At 42.5% G+C, this 22302-nt stretch overlaps 2 protein-coding genes across 5 annotated transcripts in view; one reads left to right on the forward strand and one right to left on the reverse strand.

The window, feature by feature from the left end:
- The first annotated feature begins 3936 nt into the window (after nucleotides 1–3936).
- On the forward strand, nucleotides 3937–10240 carry selenom (selenoprotein M). The gene is made up of 5 exons (XM_050050142.1): nucleotides 3937–4174; nucleotides 6916–6951; nucleotides 7145–7179; nucleotides 7300–7378; nucleotides 9438–10240. Exons 1-5 carry the CDS (start codon nucleotides 4079–4081, stop codon nucleotides 9666–9668), a joined length of 477 nt encoding a protein of 158 aa, XP_049906099.1. The 5' UTR covers nucleotides 3937–4078; the 3' UTR covers nucleotides 9669–10240.
- Nucleotides 10241–10364: 124 nt separating this feature from the next.
- Nucleotides 10365–22302, reverse strand: part of smtnb (smoothelin b) — a 63560-nt gene continuing 51622 nt past the window's right edge. For 2 of the 4 annotated variants that reach the window (XM_050050115.1, XM_050050117.1), the window contains exons 11-21: nucleotides 19247–19432; nucleotides 18898–18973; nucleotides 18638–18679; nucleotides 17630–17809; nucleotides 17326–17388; nucleotides 17142–17226; nucleotides 16874–17050; nucleotides 16652–16778; nucleotides 16319–16470; nucleotides 13850–14027; nucleotides 10365–12060 (exon numbers count right to left, since the gene is read on the reverse strand). In XM_050050115.1, the coding sequence (XP_049906072.1) occupies nucleotides 13880–14027; nucleotides 16319–16470; nucleotides 16652–16778; nucleotides 16874–17050; nucleotides 17142–17226; nucleotides 17326–17388; nucleotides 17630–17809; nucleotides 18638–18679; nucleotides 18898–18973; nucleotides 19247–19432 (1236 nt within the window). In that variant the 3' untranslated portion in view covers nucleotides 10365–12060; nucleotides 13850–13879. The remainder of the gene's footprint in view (nucleotides 12061–13849; nucleotides 14028–16318; nucleotides 16471–16651; nucleotides 16779–16873; nucleotides 17051–17141; nucleotides 17227–17325; nucleotides 17389–17629; nucleotides 17810–18637; nucleotides 18680–18897; nucleotides 18974–19246; nucleotides 19433–22302) is intronic. The other 2 variants (XM_050050116.1, XM_050050118.1) reach the window with 2 other exon arrangements.

The raw sequence follows: 22302 nt of genomic DNA on the forward strand, positions 1-22302 counted from the left end.
CATGTTGGCTTCATTTATCAACCCTGGAGGTTGTCGCTTGGGATGAACATGATTATTGCTGGCCCCCATGGACTCCTCGAACACCTGGGCCCAAGAAAGCTTTCCATTTTCCCCTCTTAAGAGCAGCCCTTACTACATGTTGACACCGTGTCCCTCTACCAGGCATGGCCACAACATTAATGTAATAATGTCCTTTATTGGTGCACATTCCCTTACAAAATTTTAAATGAATCAAATTAGCAAAGCCAATTCACGTGCAGAACATTTTTTTTTCATTTTCAAGTCACACTGTGTATTTCCATCCTTGTAATTTGAACATTTGGAACACAATTTGTGCCCCAACAGCTTATATTGTTTCCAAAATAACACATTATTTTTAGTTCTAATCACAAATGTAGTTACACAGATGAACCGCTCTCTAAAGTTTATTAATCACTTGTAATGTGGAACATTGTAACTGACATATGTATGTTGGGTCTTTATTTTGTAAACTGTGTATGTATTTCTATCCTATATTATTATTTTACTGTGTAAACTGAACATCTTTGGTACAAAAATAATTTCAAAGGAGTTTATCTTTCTTATATTATTCCATTGTTTTATTGCTTTAATGTCTTAGAGCTTGTCCATCACCTAAAGTGCTTCTAATATCAGTATCAGTTACTACTTGCTTCACAATGACAGTTGAATGAGTCCCATGAGATTTCTGCCCTTCAGACTCTAGAATTCCTTCTGGTGATAACGACTCCTTAATTTAAGACTGAACAGGATCCAGAAACATGAATGTAATAGATGTTTTAAGGCTGAGAGGAACTGTGTCACCAGATTCGAGTGAGCTGAGCGGTGGGCCTTTGTTTTCTCTCACAGATCTTTAAAGTTATGTGTCGCTGTTTTGGCAACGAGAGGAGATTTCAAAGCACAAAATCAGGATTGTGCACATAACCAAAGAATCTGTTTCACTGAATTTAGTTTCACTCAGACTTAGATTTGAAACTCAGACTGGAAGTTCTTCAGGATGATATAAATGTAATAAAAGGGCAACTTAGTTTGTTTCACCTTCCATCATGGCTGATTATTACCCAAAATCTTATCAGATTGGTTGCACGTAAAGACATCTAAATAAAGACTTAAATGGTGCTCCTGCAGCCATACAACCATTAAAACGTGTGTATTTACTTCTCAGAGGCTCAAACACCTCTGAACCAAAGCATGGGAAAAGGTGTTGCTATGGCAACACCTGAGGGCAGCTCATCTGTCTCCATGACCCCTTAAATGCCTGCGGCCTTTATAAAATGAATGAGTCAAAAACTGTGTCTTAGCGCGCGTGCGTGCATGCGTGCGTGTGTGTGTGTGTGTGTGCGTGGCCTTTGAGGCCAAAGTTTGTTGGGAAAAGCAGAGCAGTACAGTAAATGTGGTGAACATGCCGCCTGAAGCTACTGCAGGTATGCAGAGGTAAATGAAATGCTGCAGGACGTGTTGAAATCTGACTGCAAGTACAATACACTCATACACTGTATCCTTCTATTATGCAAAATAATTTACAGCATATCTATAATACTCAACAGTGATGTAACATTGACAGTGACATACTGAAGTTTATGGTTTTTGTTTGTTCTTATAATATATGATACAGTGAGACATTTCCAACACTATATTATCATGTGCCTTCCTGAGGTTGCTGGGAATTCATGGGAAGTATTGATATAGCACAGTATCAAAAACTTCTGCAGCCTTTTGGCCCAGGTATTACAGAGTAGAAATAAGTTAAATAACCTACTTATGTCTTCATATTTCCATCCTTTCAACAGGCCTATTCTAGTGTGGATCAGCAGGGCTGTTTGTCTTGCTCCTCTGTGATGAATCATACTGACAGCAACACAGGTCTTTGTGCAGGATAAATCAGTGTGCATGTGTCATAACCTGTGGCTACTGTTAGTCTTTGCTGCTTTTCTCATTATATCTCATCAGGGTTCCTTTACAGGATGTTCCTTTGCAACTCATCGGATTTCCTGAACTGCTTTTGAAATTGTGCACTTCCAAGAGAGCTACAATCCTGTCTCATGGAGTAACATTTGGAAAATTTGAAAAATAATTAAAATACTTGTGCTCATTTTACAATATAACACAATCCAGAAGTCCTGCAATAAACAGTGCCTCTGAAAAAAACATATAATGTCCAGTTTTTGTTTTAACTATGCCAGAGGTATTAGTTCAATTTTGTAGTAATTTATGAGGCATGCAGTGTTGCATATAGGCTTATTTATAAAGCACATTTCAGACAAAGGCAGTTTATACAGTGGCATGCAAAAGTTTGGGCACCCCTGGTCAAAATTGTGTTTACTGTTAATAGTTGCGTTAGTAGAACAACAAAAAAGGAGAAGGGCCTGAAGCAAAAGTTTGGGCACCCTGCATGGTCACTACTAAGTAGCGCCCCTTTTGACAGGTATCACAGCTTCAAAACACTTTTTGTAACCAGCTTGTGCCTCTTGAGGTCGTCCATTGTGGATTTGCTTACAAAATTTGCTGGAATTTAACTGAATCCATTCTTTCCTCTACCCTTGAAAGTTTGCAACACAAGCCGAAAGCATAATCGATCCACCTCAGTGTTTAACTGTTAGACAGGTGTTTTTTTTCATGAAATTCTGCACCCCTTTTTCACCCCTTTTGCTTGTTGCTTCCAAAAAGTTCTATTTTAACTTCTTCAGTCCACAGGACTTGTTTCCAAAGAGCATACGGCTTGTTTCGATGTTCCTTTGCAAACTTCTGACGCTGATTTTTGTGGTGAGGACACAGGAAAGGTTTTCCTTTGATGAGTCTTCCATGAAGGTCATGTTTGTGCAGGTATCACCGCACAGTAGAACAGTGCACCACCACTCCAGAGTCTGCTAAATCTTCCTGCAGGTCTTTTGCAGTCAAACGGGGGTTTTGATTTGCCTTCCTAACAATCCTAGAAGCAGTTTTCTCAAAAAAATTGCTTGCAGACCTCAACTTGACCTCCACAGATCCTGTTACCTGACATTTCCAATTACATTACCAACTGAGGAAACAGCTACCTGAAAATGCTTTGCTATTTTCTTATAGTCTTCTCCTGCTTTGTGGGCATCAATTATTTTAGTTTTCAGAGTGCTAGGCAGCTGTTTAGAGGAGCCCATGGCTGCTGATTGACAGGAAAAGGTTTCAGGAGTCAGAATATTTATAAAGCTTTGAAATTTGCATCACCTGGCCTTTCTTAGGGATAATTAAGGTCTGACACTGTTGTAAAAGTTGTCTGAGAGTGGTGCCCAAACTTTTGCATGGTCCTCCTTTACATTTTTTCCACTCAAAATTTGTGAAAAATAAAAATAATACACTGATCTTGCTTAAAATCTTTAAAAGCATGTTTCATCTTTAACTGTGTGCCTTTTGGAGATCAGTTCATCTTCTACTTACTTACCTATTCACATTAAAATAAATTTTGAGCAGGGGTGCCCAAAACTTTTGCACGCCACTGTAGATACAGTTTAAAAAAAGAAAAGAAAAAATGCACATGTTCTGCCGCTATTTATGTATTTGAAACAGAATATAAATTTGAATATGATCATGTAGGATCTCATTAACCTCCAGATCATTTTACCATATTGTCTGCCACACATAGGCACTTGTGGTTATGCAGTAATGTTGTATGACCTTTATTACAGTAGCTATCAACATTATTTCTAAATATAAAACAACCCATCCGCCATCTTATGCTTGCAGCAACATAATATAAATAGAGAGTTAAGCAGGCGATATTTCAGCTTTGTTAATGATTTTTATAAGGAGATTTCCTTGCGAGGATTAACCACAGATTGCACATCACAACTGAGGGACTGAATGTATCCTGATGGGGATCTCTCAGACAGCCAATGAGCGCCCTCTCCCCGCCTCCTTCCCTCTCCTCTGGGAGAAATATTTGACGTGGCAAGAGGTCCGGACGTGACATAGCTGCACATCATCTCTCCTCCTCTCCACAGCCGAGTTACGTTACTTACCTTCAGACGTCTGCAGGTACTGATACTGGAGCGGTCCTGGTCCACGATCTGAACCAGGAGGAGACATAATGTGGCTGATCGTGTTGGCCAGTTTACTCCACTGTGCCTCGGCCTACGATGTGGATCTGAAGAAACTGGAGGGACTGGCGAAGGCGAGGGTGGAGGTACAGTAACACGCTTCATACGTGATTGTATTTACAGTGACGGTGGGCCGAGGGTGTGTGTGTGTGTGCATTATCTGAGTCAGATTAGGATAAATATGTAAATGGATGCGTTTTATTCCTTTAATCTGCGTGCTGGGCGCGTGCGTGAGTGCTTTATCCAGGGGAGTATGTTGCTGTAAATTGGATGATCCACGCCTTTACAGTACACCCAACTAAACACACTTATTAAGACAATATTTCATGTAATAACCATCAAATCTGCAACAAAGTGACTCAGTTCTCACTCTTATATAAAGGGACAGAGGGCGTGTAACTGCAGGTCTGATTTCAGCACAAAAGTTTCTGTAACTCTACCCTCCTTTTTGTGAGATACTATGCACTCTCCCCCAGGGTGTCACCAAATCACCACCCTGAAGAAAAGCGTGTTATCTGTTGCTATTGTTGTGTTAGTCACACCTGCTACTCTATACCTGCGGCTCAGATTCCCACAAGAAGGAGGTTAGGCATCCTTCCCAGGAGCCTATCTTGATTCTGTGCTCTCAGAGGATGCAACGCTAAAGTGATACCAGGACATTAGAGAAACTTGCTGAAGTGGTTTTGAACAAGGAAACACTGCAGCCCCACAAGGAAAATATGCATAAAGACACATTTCAGTGGCCCAAATGTGTCAGTTATCTTATTCCTAATTCAGGTGATGTCCCATTTCTGAAGTATCAGTGGCGCCCCCAAGGCAGAGGGGAAAGGAGGCCCCGATGCAGTTGCAAAAATAATTCAATCTGGAGAGACTTGTTCTGAGAGGAAATAATATTTATTTACATGTGCATATAAGTGTGAGAAATGTGAAAAGTCTTTGGCGATTAGACCCCATCGTGATGTCGTCTATTCCACGAGGGTGGTAAAGACATAGTAGATTAGGGATCCCCATGTAGTCTAGACGCTGGTGGTGGTGATGGTGGTGATGACATGAGATGAAGAAGGAGCTGAGGATCTGGGTGTGAAGAGGTGTGGGCTTTTATGGAGCACATCCTGGGCTCTGGATAAGGTGACAGGAGCTGAATGTAGTAAAGGAGGGTGCGATATGGAGATTGTGGCAAAGTTTGATTGGCTAACCAGGAGAGGGAACACCCATAGTCAGCTGTTTAGTGGGAGTGGCAGGAGTGTGATAGAGAGAGAATTGTGGATGGATATGGCATAAAGAAAGTCTTCCTGACTGAACTTGCGCTGAACTTAATTTGGATTCCGATATTACTATCTTTAAGAGGCTGTGGCGCCCTCATTTCTGAAGCTACCGCAAAGTTAGTATCTTATGAAACTAGACAACCCAAGGCATCCATTGGTACCAACCACATTAGCATAGCTCATTGCAAAGAGGGCTAAATAGTGCTACAAATGTAGGCAAAATTTTGGCGAGGAAATAACTGGAATGACCATTTTCAAAGGGGTGCCTTGAACTCTCACCTCAAGATATCTGACTGAAAATAGGTACTGTGGGTATCCACGAGTGTCCTCTAAATTTGAGGCTTGTCCCCAGTAGATGTTTTGGTCCGTACAATCAATGTACTCCCTCAGATTGAAGCTGTTCGTCTTCTTAAGGAAAAGGACAACCAGCCTATATGATAAACAATAAATCACCAAACATGTACTTAAAGATACATAACTCATTAAATCAGGATTTTTGTGGAACTCAAAATGTTAACTGGGTTGGTATTAGTCTATGTACATCATATAATCTTACTATAATGATGAAAACTCTGTCTGTGGGTGTGTCTGTGTGTCTGTTCCACGTTTTTCTCCTCACTGACTTGGTCAATCCATGTGAAATTTGGCACAGTGGTAGAGGGTCATGGGAGGATGCGACTTAAGCAATATTACATCAATTGGCCAAAGGGGGGCGCTATAGCAACCGATTGAAATGACAAACTTTGAATGGGCATATCTCATGCCCCATATGTCGTAGAGACATGAAACTTTGCACAGCGATGCCTCTCCTCATGAGGAACTCATTTGCCTCAAGAACCCATAACTTCCGGTGATATAGATTTTCCGCCATTTTGAATTTTTTGAAAAACACTAAAAATCAATCTCTTCCTAGGAAGTTTGAGCGATCTGCATGAAACTCGGTGAACATAATCAAGGGACCAATATCTAAAGCTCCCTCTTGGCAAAAGTTGGAAAACTTACTAAAACTGAGCTTCTATAAGGCAATGAATATTGCGGAGGGCGTGGCTCATCACATAAAGGTGTATAACATCTCAAGGGTTTCACCCATCACCACGCAACTTTGTAGGCATATGACCACACATAATCTGAGGGGACCCCTCCATTATTGACCCCATCAAACAAAATGGGGGCGCTAGAGAGCTAATTTCTTATCTAGGCCTAACCGCCTAATATTGATTTTTACTAAACTTGGAAGATATGTAGAACAGGACGCCTCAAGGTGACTGGAGAAATTTAACTCTAATTGTCAACTGGGTGGCGCTATAACAACAGAAAAATGCTTAAAAATGGCTAAAATGCGACCGATCGCTGTGGCTCCCCCTGTGGCCGGATGTTTGGGGTTTTTTTTCTAATTTTTAGTATGACTAAGTCATGGTATGGTATGCTGTACTCAATGGGTATGGACTAGTTAGTAATATTAACTGTAAAATAATTCCTCTGTGAAACATTTCTGGGGGCGCCACTGCAAAGTCTGAGAGCTGCTTGTAACAGTTTCCTCTATTTTATGTGTCTCCTCGCAGACCTGTGGTGGATGACAGCTGAACAGGCTCAGAGAGGTAAGTTCCCCTCTGCCATATAATCAACAGGAACACGCTGAGAGCCAGTGTCAGCGGCAGACTGAAGCCTAATCCCTGTCAAAGTGTTTGCTCAGACAGACATTTTACCTTTCATGTCTAGGGTTTCACATGATCCCCCACTGAACGCAGCCCTGAGTGAAATAACACTAATTCCCCCCTCCTCTGTCTGCAGGTCAAAGCCTTTGTGGTCCAGGACATTCCTCTTTAGTATCCTTTGACTCAAGCACACTGCTGCTGTTTGTTCTTAAATATGTCTCTTTTAAGTTGCACACTCTAAAAAGTCAAGTATTTTCTCTCCATGATATTCTTTGACCATGACTACCTCAGCCATAACCTGGTGATGAAACACATTCCTGGGGCCGACCCTGAGCTTGTCCTCCTGAACCACTACTTCGAAGAGCTGGATGTAAGTCTTCGTTTTGCAGTGTATTGTACTTGTTTTGCATTATATTCAAAAACCCATATGTAGACTTAGACTGTGATTATAGCATCTTTAATCTTTTTCAGGAATGTCTTAAATAACAAGAAAGTAGTGTACATCAGTAGAGAACAAACATATGTATCTAAAAAGACAGTCCAGTTCAGGATATCTCTTACTCTCTTACCACCCAGACAGATGACAAAACTTTGCAAATCTACTGTAATTCACAGAGCCATTACAAGATGGAGCTCAGTAAATAAACAAAATGTTGTTAATGTTGAAATCATGCCTCCTGAGTTTTGTCTGTAGTCATAGGCATAGATTTTGGGGATAGGACACAGAGGACACGTCCTTCTCAATATAATAGACCATGTACATTTGTCCGCCCGAAATAAAAACATTAAGGCCTCAAAAGACTTTTATTTTGACAAAATTAAAGTGATTTGTGCTGTAAATTGATGCAGAAAAGGCACCAGAATGCAGGAAATTGAATGTTTGACACTCAAAAGATCCTGCAGGACGACCCACAAACCCCCTGATTCATATGTGTATCTCTCAATGAAGAAACAAAACCTACACCCCTGTTAATTTTAGATAAAGATTTTTTTTTTTTGTGTGTGTGTAATGTGATGTTTGAAAGTATGTAATGTACAGAATTGTTTGTTAAACTTTGTGATAGGAAGATTAGTTAACATCAGGTCATCAGCTAATGGGGATCCTAAAAAACTAAAGTAAATAATATGATATAATGAGACAACTGTGGTGTAAATCAGAGTCTGTGTGTTGTTTCAGCCATTCATTCCCAGAGTTATCATAGTGATCTGTAGAAGTCAGTGGAGTGAGGTCTTCCTAAACCAGTTATACAGTTAGCTTCATTTCACTTTGTTAAAAATTAAAGGCATAATAATGGTAACGGCATTCATTTTTTGGGGTCATGTATGTGTAGGACTCTATACTAAGCTGTAAACCCTCATCTGACTTTACATTTTAAAGCTGTTAATGGCAAATTTCTGGTCAAATAGTTGCCAGTCCCGCCCCCAGACGCAGATTGGCCAATCATAACATAGCATTGGGCCGGCTCAGACCAGGGTCCAACAACAACACAGCTGTGCTCCATTGACTCTAATGCAATCTTTTCAGATTTCCTTCATTTTCAGGCTGGTTTTGTGGATTTGGAGCTAAATGTTGTGCCTGGGGCACGTCGTGTATTAATGATACTCGTTACCTGGAGAGGTTGGAAAAAGATACACGTTTCTTCCCTGTTCCAAAACCAAAATTAGTCCCTGAAAAGTGTAGGGTTAGCTAGCTAGCTACTGAAGATATAGCCTACTGAATGTATACACATGCTGCTTTTGCTTTTTAATGATTATAACAGTGAAACAAAGACCGACAGTGGTCAGTGGTATATCAATTACTCACCCTGTGTTACACTGACTTTGTGAAGAAAGTTTTTTTTTTTTGCATGCCTCCACGGTGAACAAGAAATCCAAAAACAGAAAAGTCTTGATGAATTGGAGTTAGTTTAACTACAGTAAAACTATATCAAAACATCCATTTACAAACTCTTTAGCTCATGCAGTATTTATCCAAGTCTTATTTATGCAGTCGTATGCTCAGCACTTCCCAAACACATGCATTTTCACTACAATCTTAGTATTAAAAACACAGTTTCATGCAAGGATTAGTAGTGTGCTTGGGTAAGCATGTTTGCCCAGGAGCACTACTCATATGGGACATTGTTTAAAATAGAAAGGCTTCAGTAAAAATGCATGTGTTTGGGAAAGACTGAACATATGGCTGAATAAAAAAGACTTGGATTATACTGCACAAGCTGTGTGAGGGTTTGTAAAGGGATGTTTTGATATACTTTTGCTGGTAAACGTGGTCCCCTGCATCATTCATCAAGAATTTTCTCAGTGTCTGGATTCTTTATTTATCGCAGAGAAGTTTTCTTTACGAATTCAACATAACACATAACACTTTTTGGAGGTGAAGTATTCCCTTAAAATGGTATTATAATCTAACGTGCACGTGTCCTCCACAGCGGATTGCCCTGTCCGACATGACCCGCTCTGAGATCAACAAGCTGCTGGAGAAGCTCGGCTTCTACAAGAAGGCTGAACCTGAGGACGAGGTGCCCGAGGAGTTCCGCTTCTCCCCTGCCAAAGACAGCCCGTTTAAAGACGAGCCGCCGTACAAATCCGCCACTGCCTCTCTCGCCACAGAAAACGCCTCTTCAGAGCCCAAAGCAGAAGCCAAGCATACTGATCTATAACCTGTCAGAGTGGAGAAAAGTAGGAATCTCACAGTACCATTAAAGCCCCAAAGCTGCTCCACGACCAGCTGGTTATTGCAGTTGATGACAGGAATGTTTGTCATTTCAAAATAAGACCAGCAGATCATGGATCAGTCCTTGGGCGAGGACACAATCTTAGCATCAGCAAAAGGCCTTTGAAAAGGTCCACAGTCTGAATTTGCACATATTGTTCTTGCTGTTTGTTCTTATTTTTTGCAGCGATAATAATCTAGCAGGCTGCTTTGTGAGTGCTTTTCTACTCTCTGCGCAAAGACTGGACGTGTGTGTTTTATTTTGTGTTTTGGTCCATCATGTGTCAGCTGTCTTCAGGATGTTCGCCCCTCTTGAGTTCTCTTGTGTGTCTGATTGCTTCCTACCTACTGTGAAACTGAATGAAGCCTCAGACTGAAAACTGTGTGAATGGCCTGAGGCTGATGTTACATGTTCTGGTGGGTTGGACTGATGCACACAAGAGGACTCTAGTGGGAGCGTTGTTAAAAAAAGAAAAAGAAAAAGAAGAATGAAATAATAAAAAAAATCTCAAAATCTCATTCTTAGTCTTTGCTGTGTTGAATATTTATGTTCTCATGTTGTGTAAATCTGAGTATGAATGGAAGCATGTTTGACAGACTGAGTAATCTGGTGTGGAAAATAAAATAGTGTTTCACGAGACAGATCAGAGCAATAATTCCAAACAAACACTCATTTCTCAAATTTGTTTATTTTAATTCACATTTAACTGTGGTGCACAGAAACGTGAAATTATAACGTGTTTAAGCTCTTATGTACAGCACTCACTGCTCCATGGAAGATGTTTGTTTTTCAGCTGGCAGCGGTGGAATAATCCTCAAATAATTTCTCTAAATCTACTCAAACAGAGCTTTAAGAAATAAGTTTCATCAAGCTCATTCAGCTCTGGAACGATCTTCTTAAAGGAATTTTAAATTTTTACAAGCGGAATAAACATTTTCATTTAAAAAATTTTCTTAGCTTCAAGTTGTAAAATATACAATTGGCGGTTACGTTCAGTCGTGATCATTCACGTTTAAAAGGAAAGCCGGCTTTCGTCGGGCCCGTTAACTCGACCAAAAAGTGACCCCAATTAGTTTGACAAAACATCGTGATAGCTTGAGCTTTCAAAAGCATCATGTACACACTAACAAAATAAAAAACAATATATTTTCAAAAAGAAAAAAAAATCTACTCAAGCATAAATAAGGAGCCCTCTAACAGAGCTGTGTGTGAGTGTGTTTGCAGGGCAAGTCAGTGATGCTGGCGGATGACAGTAGCTCTGTTATACATGTTATTTTGCACATATGCTGTCAGTCAAGCGCTAAGAAACATCAAGTATTGATACAATTCAGCTGTATGACATCAGACTACAACAAACTCCTCTTGTTTTCTTTCTACCTGAATAAAAAAGTGTTTTACTGCATGCATTTTTTGCTGCTAGAATAATATGATAATCTGAAACATGTTCTCAGTAGCACGGTAGAGTTCAGAAAGGTGACATTACTCATAACAATGTTGCATCCGTTTGAACAATTACGACAGAACATCCCTGTGCTCATGAATTAAATGGTAAATATGCTAACTGATAACATTAACATGAGAATAGTAATAACTTAATTAAAATACTTTAAGCAGCCAGAGTTTGGTAAAAATGAAAAAGTACCGAAATGAAAATCCATCTTAAGGTTGAGTGTATTTTTCTTCCTTTGTGGAATCACTCAAAGAAATGCAAGCAAATTACAGTACTTGTTACAAAAGTGTAGCAGAGAAATATGTAGGTATAAATAACTTAAAAAGGGGAAATACTATAAAAAATATTTCTTTTTTCTGTCTCGATGTGTTTACAGTACACTAGCGTCGTGACACAATGTCTGTGTGTTAAATATGACCCGGTACAAACAGTACAAAAAATTAAAAAGAGTAAAATTTTAAAGCTTATAAGGTTGTGTTATAAAAACTTTGGCGCTCTCTTGCTGGAGGAAGGTGGACTGTGTGTTAATGAAACAATGAATACACATCACCACTGCCAACACAGATAATAAGAAAACTGACACACACACACACGCACACACACAATCCCCAACGTGTCCATCAGAGATGAGCAACTCTGTGACTCAGCCCGTCAGTGCGGAGGCAGTCATCAGGTGGCGATTGAGCTTAGGGAGAGGTTGGGAGAGGGAGGCGTCGAGGCTCACTGAGCACAGGTCAGAGGTCACAGGGCCGACCCATGGACATCTCGTATCGGCGCAGGTGGTTGACCAGAGACTGTACGTAGGTGAAGACGCATTTGGAGTCGGGTTTATTGCCCATGATCATCATGTCCTCCACTTCCAGCAGAGGCATGCAGTTGGCGTATGTCCTGAGGAACAGCATACAAGAGACGGTGTGTGTGAGAGAGAGCAGGATGAACAGACGGAAAGGTAGAGGACCAGAGATGGAGGAGAGAGGTGGATAATTCTCTTCAGATGTTCAGTCATTATTACTCAGATTTAATCGTCCATCAGGTGCGTTCGCATGGTTATTAACAAAAGTAATGGAGCAGCAATGGTAGATAAAAGCTAGCCTTATGCACACACACACACACATACACACACACACACACACACACACACACACACACACACACACACACTAGGGGTGTGCAATATTAATCGATCAAACTTTACTAGCCTCACTAGGCAGCTCCCGAAATATTAGTTGGTTGAATGTTACCCAGAGGACAACGGGAAGAGTTTAAATCGGTGAGACTAACTAGCAGCACAGTCATGAATATAACCTGGACCTGTCTTTGTGTGTGTCAGTTTGCTCATGCATGACAGAGATACCGCATGAGTGTGCATTTTTGAATGAAAATTATTTGGGAGGTTAGATACACAGTAAATAAATAATATTATTAACGTGTATTTGGTGAGCTGCTGTCATGTTTTGTAGGCTAATGTGCAATGTTAATAATGCACAGTCCAAAATGCCACATTTTAGTGCATTTAAAATATGATTCAGTTATCGATAAATATAATGAATGATTTTAAATGGCTCTCATAATGTACACAATAATATTTTCTACCTATATTCAACCTTATAGATTAAATCAAGCTCAATTTGACTGTTTCTTGAAGTGTTTTCTTCCTTTTAGACGAGTCGACTAGTCTGTGTTTAAACTTCCAGGATGTCAGGAAAATTAGTTGTTAGGAACATCCCTAGTACGCACATACACACACACCTCTGCACTGATGAACTCAAGCTCTTCCTTGTTGTGGTCATCGTCTACTTCTTTCATCCTTTCTTGTCTCTGTTTTCTCTAAAGCACTGTGTGTAAAACCCCTTAAAAGCTCTCTATAAATAAACTTCAGTAATGCAGCGTGTTTCAATAAACACTTTTAGGAACAACGACCTCACGTGTGAGCCATGCAAGGAGTGACCACAGGGTGGCATTACATCTCCACATACTGTAAACCCTCTGAGACATCCTACACAAACAAAGTGTAGAGTAACAGGACAGCACACGGGTAAATCTCTCACACGATAAAGTAAATGTCAACGGCATCAACTCGTTTTTGTTATTTAACGAACTGTAGACTCGGGGTCATTGTGCACTTTACTATTACTTTGCCTCTAAAAGGCTTTACGAGCGTAAACAGCTGTAAATTCACACATGATAAAAAGTCAGTGGACGATGCAGCCTTTTCCGTTCCCTGCTTTGTTTCCTAACTTCTCTGTTTGAAACACTGTGATGCAGCAGTTCCTTTTAAAGTGTTGAGCTGCAGATGGTCCTGGCTCTCCGCCTGGGCCATAGTCTCTGACTATGCAGAAATGCACACATGGACAGACAGACACACACATGCATACCATGTTTGGTACTTTGGACCTCGGTAGCTTCAGATTAACATGAAGGATCAAATGTCCAAAAGCAGCCAATAAAGGAGTTTTCTGACCCACCGCGTTTGATTTAAATCCTCACAGCTGCTTAAATCATGCAGTTACACACACACACACACACACGCGCACGCACGCACGCACGCACGCACGCACGCACGCACGCACGCACGCACACACACACGCACACACTCATACATACTCCCTTCACCCCATTAAGTCAGTCAGAACCAAAGTGAGGTTCCTTTGTACGGCAGGTTTGCCCCCTCTCTCACCATGGGTTCAGTTTTAGTTGCGGTGCAACTCTAGGAGGAGTTTTTGGTTTTAACCAGGCCCTTCGTCACCAGACCCCTGTAGAACTCCTGCAGGTACGTATACACACACTTCCAATCTGGCTCGCGCATCTTCACCATGTCGTCCACATCCAACAGCTGGGGACAGTCCACTAGTTTCCTGTGCCCGCACCCAGCAGGGGGAGGGGGTAGAGAGATGGGGGAGGACGAGGACAGGAAGGAAAGGCAGATCCAGACAGATAGAAACAAAGAAGAGGAGGAGGAGGAAGTACAGATAAGAAGAAGAGAGAACGAACAGGACAGAGATAGTGGACAAAGTATGGGAAAGAGAGGAAAGAAAAAAAACAGATAAAGCAGTGAGCAGCCAAATGAAAAAAGATTCAGGGTGAAGAGACAGAGGGAGAGAAATTACACAAAAATAAACAATAACATTACATTCTGTGCGTTCACAAACATATCCATGAGTTGACATGCTTCATGAACATCATGATACATACAATATGTGGCAAACACACACACACACACGAGACAAAACAAAACGTCAAATGAGCAGGTGATGCTCATTTAGCCCTTTTGTTTGTTGTTGTTTTTTTCTGTGCGAATTTTGATCATTTCAATATGACTGGGTTCTGTCAGAGAAAATGAAAAAAACAACAAGGATTCTGCAAAAAACAAACAAACAAAAACACAACCATGTGGTGACTCTAAAAAACACACTGGTGAACAGGATGGAGTGTGTGTGGGTGTGTGTGTGTGTGTTGAGATTCCAGATAACAGCAAACTGCTGGGGAGTGCCTGGGGAAGTGAGTGATGGTGCAACACAAAGGTGGAAAGACGCGGGCTGTGGTTGGGTGACAGTCTGGTGTTGAGAGCATGAATAATATCAACATCATCAGCATGGACAGTAACCTACTGGGAGCATGTGAACACACACACACAAGTGGGTGGGGGGGCATCACAAGTGAGAATGGTGTGACGCAAGAGACATAAGAAAGAGAAGAAGGAGAGAGATTAGGAGTAAAAGAAGAAGGAGAAATGTTGGGGGCATAGCCGAAAGCTTGTCGTTTGTTTTTTTTAACCTGGTGGTTGTTTGGGAAGGGTTTGCTCATGGGTCTCTGGTTTAGAGCAGATGGAGAGTGTCACAGCAGTTACTCATAGTAGCGGACAGATGGAGAGTGGAGGTTTAGAGGTGGAGTAATTAGAGTAGTGGTAGTCTGGAGGTGGTTCGATACACCTGGGAGAGACAGGGACAGTTAACACTGGGACATCAGCTGAGGAACTTCCTCGAGTTTTCGGTCCGTCTCTGTGCTTTAGGTTCAAGTAGATGTCGACAAAGATTGGATTACAGAAGCGAATTTTCTCATAGGAACAAGAAAATGATGTGAAAAAGTCTGTTTGAAGCGAAGAAGGGAAATGTGTTGATTTGGAGAGCTGGCTTGGACTGTTTGAGTTTAATTGTGTATTCACTGCACAGCTGCCTTGGTCGGAAAATAGCGTCTGAGGAAAGCTCAGCCTGTAGTAGCTTCTTCTGTTGGTTTCATCACATTCTCTACCAGGCTTAAAGAAGTATTTCACTACTGGAAACGAGGCTGTCTATGCAGCAGAAAGACACAAATACTTTGAACTTAATGCTACATGACCAGAGAAAAAGGGCTGTGACTAATAAACGCTCCCGCAAGCTTGGCCGTTTTTCCACAGGAAACAATATGGCAGTTGACTAGTAACAAATCTCAAATCACAGTTTAACGGTAAGCTAAAATAAGTTTCTATAAACCTCTGAGGGAAGACACAGGCAATGCAGTAAGAGAATCTAGTTTCACATTTTATCAGCACTGCTTAGCTGTACTGTTTGATCTCAGTATTTTCAGCCTTTGTTTTTACAATACAGGAAACAGTGACACCGCTTCTTGTTCACAGATTCTCATATACAGCCAAACAGTGCACTTAAATATGTGTCTGAAGTCATTTTAGGAAAGAAATAGGCAATACAGTCACAGAAACTTGGTTTATATTTGATCAGCACTGCCTAGTTTTACAGTTTGATCGGAGTTTGGTCTGAGTTTGAGTTTGAGAAAGAGAAAAAGGAGCAAGGCTCTCTCTCAAACCGCTTCTACACTCTTTGTGGCCGTGGTGGCCGGCATAAGAAAATGCACAAGTACACTCTGTAGTTTGAGCGACAGCCCTAGAGCCAGTCAAGACGGGCAGGGAGATCTGGGCATTGGTAAGATCGAGGGAAATTTACCTCGGTTCCTTTACACATACTACCCACATTGTTATGATACAAAGCTGGTTGAAAATTGGCAAAGTGTCCCTGTAACACAAATGAAGGCTTCTGCAGTTGATGCGGTCAGTTGATGCTCTGACTCGCAGTCAAACTTAACAACAATAACAGACCTGATGTGGTTAGTGGACATGTTACTGGGACAAACGTGTTTTCTCGTGTGTACTCACTCTGCAGTGCTGAAGGCCACCTCAAAGTTTTGCCTGCGGTTGCTCGGGCTCAGAGAGCTGTAGTCAAAGGATTCAGGGAAAAAGTTGTGCACCAGGGCACAAAATGCCATGCCGTTACTCCAGCTGGATGAAAAGTTCTGAATGTCGACGTGCTGAGAGAGAAGATAAACAGAACAGATATGGAGCCAGTGATGGATACGTGATGGAAACATTTCCAAAGTAGGAAAATATTATCTCAGCCTATCTTGTCTTTATCATCAGGTACAACTTCACTGGCTGACATAAAAGATGAGCAGTAAACAAACGGTGGGTTGCCGTGGCTGCTTGGCTCACCTCATAAGAGCGGGTCTTGGCACGGCACCAGTCGAGCAGCATCTGCTTGATGGAGTTCGCGTTGGGTACACCAAAGCTGGTGGAACGCTGGACCTTGTTTACCTTGGCCACCGCCTGATTTCCAGGGCTTAAAACAGAAAAAAAAAGTCAGGTTAATATTTACATGCTTTGACCTGCTCCTTTTTCTTTCTTTGGTAGTAAGGCCTCGATGTTTATCCTTACCCGCCTCCCTCCTTCTCCAGCTTCTCTATCATGGCTTTGCGGGCCTGCATGGCAGAGGTCTTCGGCAGTGTCTGTGCCCTCATTAACTCCTTGCGCCGCTCTGCCTGCCTTCGCTCCACTGCGGCCAGCCCGCTGCTGCCACTGCGAGACGATGTGTCGTCTTCCCGATCAAAAACACTGAGGCAGGGACACATAGAGCAAGTTAATTTGTGAAAGTGCAGGGATTTACAATTGAGTATAATTACTGTGCTGATGTTTCAGAACCTACCTGCCCACTTTTTTGCTTGTGTTGGAGGAGGAGGAGGATGATGTGGAAGAGCTGTAGCTGTATGACTTTGACTGGACTGTCCCTCCTAAGGTAGTAAACACATGGACACATGAAGGATGTTAGTGATGTAATGACTACACAGTATTGTAAGAGAGCCAGAGAGCAAATGAAAGTAATGACTCACTGTCTGTTTTCTGCACATAACTGGCCTCGACGACAGTGCTGCGTGTTGATCTGCTCCCATCATCTAAAAACACAAACACACATTTTAAATTATATACATATGGTACACATTCATTTAATGACTGTCAGTATCCTTATAATTAGATTTTCCATCTGCTTTTACTGTTTATTTTTTCCTTTTCCTCCCAAGGTGCCCTTTGTGCCGTCCAACTGTAAATAAGAATTGCCTCTTTGTTGACTTGAGTGATTAAATACAGGTTTAAACAAGGTTCAGAAATGCATAGGAAAAGAACAGAAAAGACTACCAGATGAAGCGAAGCGGTCTGTCTTGGTGACTTGGCTGTGGCTAGAGCCATCCGCGGACTTCTCCACTTTCCTCATCACCACCTCTCCTGCTCCGACCCCAGTGCGGCCTTTCTGTGTTCGCTCTTCCCTCTGCTGCCGGAGCTCCTGCAGACGTGTCTCGCGCTCCTTTTCTCTTTGGTCTGGGGTGGAGGAGAGGAGAGGAGTTGAGAGGACAGAGGGGACAGAGACGTGGAGAGATGATGTCAGTGGAAAAAGAGGAGGAGGAGGACAAAAGGTCCTAAACAAACTGACAGGACCTCATCTGACTGCCATAAAGATGGATTAAAACAGGGCTTCCAAATTTGAGGCGATACATTTCAGGATCTTTTTCCACAGTACCGTAAAATTCCTCTGAACACACTAACACCCACAGGTGGGAGACTTGCAGGCGAGCCAGAGCTGTCAAGCAATATGTACTGCACAAACATGACAGATCAAAAAGAGCAAACGCACCCTGATCGTCCCCTATGGAGGACTGTGCCAAGTTCAGCAATGTCCAGAACACTGATATCTGCAGCACTTCCTCCAGCTTTTACCTGAGAGTGTATTTAAACATACTGTGCAGACGTTTATTCTTAAACCCTCTGTTTTGCTCTGTCTGATATTTCTTTGCCCTTTGTATGCCCCATGCTACTGAGTGCACTGAACTATTACAGATCTAGGAATCCAATTAGGAGGTTTAACTGTCAGCTCAATGCAACCAGATGCCTGGTGAAGACAAATGGTGGGTGCTCACTGCAAAACACAGAATACACTGAATGCAGCAAACGCCTCAGTAACACTGTTGCAGCACGTCGAGGTGAGTGTGAAACCAGGAGTCATGCACGTTAACAACAACTGTCAACATTATCCTTCATCATCCACCACAGAGATCTCACAGGTAAACTTGTTGTGGTTTGACAATGACAGGATGGTGCACACAAAAAGACAAACACAGGCAAGTATCAGTTGTTAATGCACACACCAACCTGCAATACCTATTTCCTCCTGAGTACATCCCAACATGGCCTCTGAGGGCAGAATGAATAGAAAGCATGTGGAAATTTCAAGTTTGTTTAAAGTTTGTAAAGTAAAAAAATCATAATCATAAGGGGAAAAAAGTAAATTAAAAGTCATCAGGCAGTTTGATGATATGAAAGACAGCAGTAGTCAAGACAAAATGAATGGAGCAAAAGCTTTCATGTGGTTGGGGTAACAGATAGGAGGTTGTTTATCTATCATCTGTTACCTCTCTTTCTCTTGCGAAGGTCTCTCATGGCCGCACGGATCATCTTCCTCTCCTCAAAGTCTTTTGACTCATCGAGCTGTGGACAGAAAAGAAAAAAAACACACAACGGAAACAATGAGATCATTCCCCACAAAAAGCCAAAGTGGCATGGCTCTAATTATGCACGCAGTTCTAACATAGCATTGTGAGAAACACACAACACAACCTTGCTGAGACTTTTCCAAATATTCTCTCACATAAGTGGTAAGATCTAGTGTTGATACATAAACCCTCTGAAGCTGCTGTATTTGTTACAAAGTGGTGCTTTCAAACCTAAATCACGCAGAATTAATACTTAGGTGTGAAGTACCATTTTATCGAGGAGCTCCTCATCCTCGATAGCAGCCAGCTGTTCGGCAGTCAGTTTTCCGGAGCGCTCATCTGTTTTGGTCTGAGTGCTGGAGCCGTTGGGGATGGCGGGGACATTACACACCACCTGGGCAGACGGTCCAGCTGAATACACCGGCTCTGAGGCCACAACGGGCTCTGTCTCCATCTGTGCACAACACATAACATAAAAGACACACAGCGACACACAGGGTTACATTAATTAGTTTCAATGCCTATTATTCATTGAAAAGAAAAGAAGTTGCGACCTTAGTTGGACATGTGCATTTCCATCTGAGAGCTCCCGCAGGAACAATCCCCTGACCTGGTGCTCAGGCTTTTAAGTTGTACACTTATAAAACCAGGATGAGGGTTTAAAAAAACACAAGTAAACCTTGCTGACATTTAGGACGTAATAAGCGCAAGAGGATTTCGGTCAAACACACTGCAGCCATAATAGGCCTGAGTTTGTGCGGCAGGCTCCCTCTAATAATCTCTTTTTGTACCAGCTCACCACATCTCATCATTTCTTCCATCCCCTCCGCCTTCCAGCCGTGCCGGAGAGGGTGACAGTAAGCACATGAGAGCGAGAGCAGCCCTGCCAAGTTACTGTTAACGTAGTTCATGGAGTGTGACTGACACACTGAGTGTCTGAATGATACAGAGCTGCTGTGAAGCAAGAGTTTATGTGACAGGTACAGTACACCATTACGACTGGAAGATGGGAACAATGCATTAGCAGATATAAACTCTGAGGAGATGGTATGTGCACTACAGGAGGAGTGGTGAGCAAAGGAGCAAAAGGAAAGATTTAGGGAGCATGCTGTGGAGGAAGTGGAGCACCAACAGAGCAAACATGACATTATAGGTTGCTAAGGTAAATCTGGATATCTAGCAGCATATTTGCAGTGACCATAAACACCCCATAAATTTTTATTTCATGCAGTGTGAATGCCTGTGGCAGACTACGAGCACTAGCTGTGGCTTCACTGCTTTTGTTGTAACTGAGTCCAGGTCCACATATAGCTCAGACAGCTGGCACCGTCCCTATCCACAGTCGCCCAGTCCTCCTCCCTGCGGGCCGCAGCAGGAACAGGTCTCACCAGGGAGGGACAATGCCCAGCGCAGCCACAGTGCTGTGTGATCACGGGTGGTCACTAGTTTTAAGACTTTTCTGGACATGGGACAGACTGGACTGAGAGGCACTTGACCGACGAGGAATGTTTTTGGACACAACACAGCCAAACAAGGGCTCTGATTCAGGCAATGAGGGAATGTGAGTGGGGTGAGAAAATCCCAGATAACCTTACTGCTCGGGTTTAATTCAGCTTCAGGATACTTTTCAGCATCTGAGTCACTGTGGCATAAGCATGCTGTTTTGATTTAGCTGTTCGCTAATGAGAGAAGGGCTATTATCCGTCTGGAAACTGATTCATCACTTAGACCTGTAATACATTCTCCACCAGAAGAGCTCACATGAGAGAAACAGTTGATACTGCACAAAGACATTGAGGAAAAACAGCCAGATAAGGTCACCCCTCATTATCACAATCATCGGGGCAACATTTAAGAGAAGTCCGTCACCTTTCCTGGAGCAGCTGATTGGCAGACCCAGCTGTCTGTGCAGGATTAGACAGGAATATGAACACTGGTCAGTTGAATAACCGGAGATAATGCCGCAAATACTCAATATCCCTCAAAATGTCAGCAGTGCACACAAACACACACAGGGCTTGTTGTGGGATTTCAAGAGCACGTAGAGCAAACACAGCCAAAGATGGTTATCCTGTCAGTCATGAAACTGTGCATTCATCTCTATAACGTTAATGTAAGTTTTATCACGAGTTAAATCTAAAGCCAGACAAGTTAAACCTTCTCATTTATAGCTCCTTTTTCAAAAGCAACAATGCCAACTTCATGTCCCTGCCAAGGGGAACATTATGGATGATCTGAACATAGCAAACTACAGGCTAGGGACAGAGTTATTGTTATAAAGTGGTCATTTTTTCCTCCACAAGGAAGTTTAGCCACTCAACAGAGCACTTGCAGACACACGAGAGCTAGCCAGGATCAGTAACACATGGTGTTGGAGGATTGGAATAGCTCTGTGACAGATTGCAATGAAGTAACACTATCTGTCAAAACTGACTGACAGCTGAGATGGTCCAATGTTTTTTTTAAAAAGAAGTGAGGACATAATGTGAGATGAAAATCAATGGAAAGCAAAGACAGATGGAACAGTGGGTCAACAAGTACGTGAGTGAGAACACAGAGTGTCACTGGCATGGCACGTCAAAGTGCTCATGGCCAGCTGATCCACGTGTGTTGTCAACACGGGAACAAAAGACATTCCTCACGCAGCTTATCTGAAGCAAAAAGGGTTCATTATCAGAACCATTAACAGGAGCAGTACCGTGCTGTCGCTGCAAGAAATGCTTGCCATCAAAGAGGGAGCAGAGAGGGAGCGGCAGATTGCAAAGGCTGGGGGGTGAGGGACAGGTGAAGGCTCTGGATTCTGAGGTGTGCTTGTCCCAGCAGATGCAGAGTCCGAGTCCTGGGGGCATGATGAAGGTTCCTGGGGTTCGCTTGATGGAATATCCCGGTGAATACTAGCTGGAGTGGACAGAGAGTCTTGGGGAGTGCTGGATGAAGTGTCACGTGGTGCTTCAAGTGCAGTGTCCTGGGGTGTGCAGGCTGCAGGATCACTGGATGCTGTTTTGTTTTCACATATAGTTGGGCTTTCCTCAGTGGGCAGTTCGTGCAGTAAGGTATCAGATAGCCCCATGGCCTGGCACAAAGCTTCCACTTGCCTCACCAGCCTTTCTTGCTGAATCTTCAGCCTCAGGTTTTCCTCCTGCAGTCTGGCAAGGGCCTCTGCCAGAGGAGCCACCTGAGCTGCTGCCTCCTCCAGACGGGCATCTACTCTCTTACCAAAGGCCTGCAGGTCACAATGGATCTCCCCCACTGCACACTGTAATGTGTATTCAAATTCCCTTTTGCAAAACTGCTCCTCTTCATCCTCTGCCTCCTCCTGAGCAA

Source organism: Epinephelus moara, chromosome 8 (genome assembly GCF_006386435.1).
Source record: "Epinephelus moara isolate mb chromosome 8, YSFRI_EMoa_1.0, whole genome shotgun sequence".
In the NCBI taxonomy this organism is placed as follows: Eukaryota; Metazoa; Chordata; class Actinopteri; order Perciformes; family Serranidae; genus Epinephelus; species Epinephelus moara.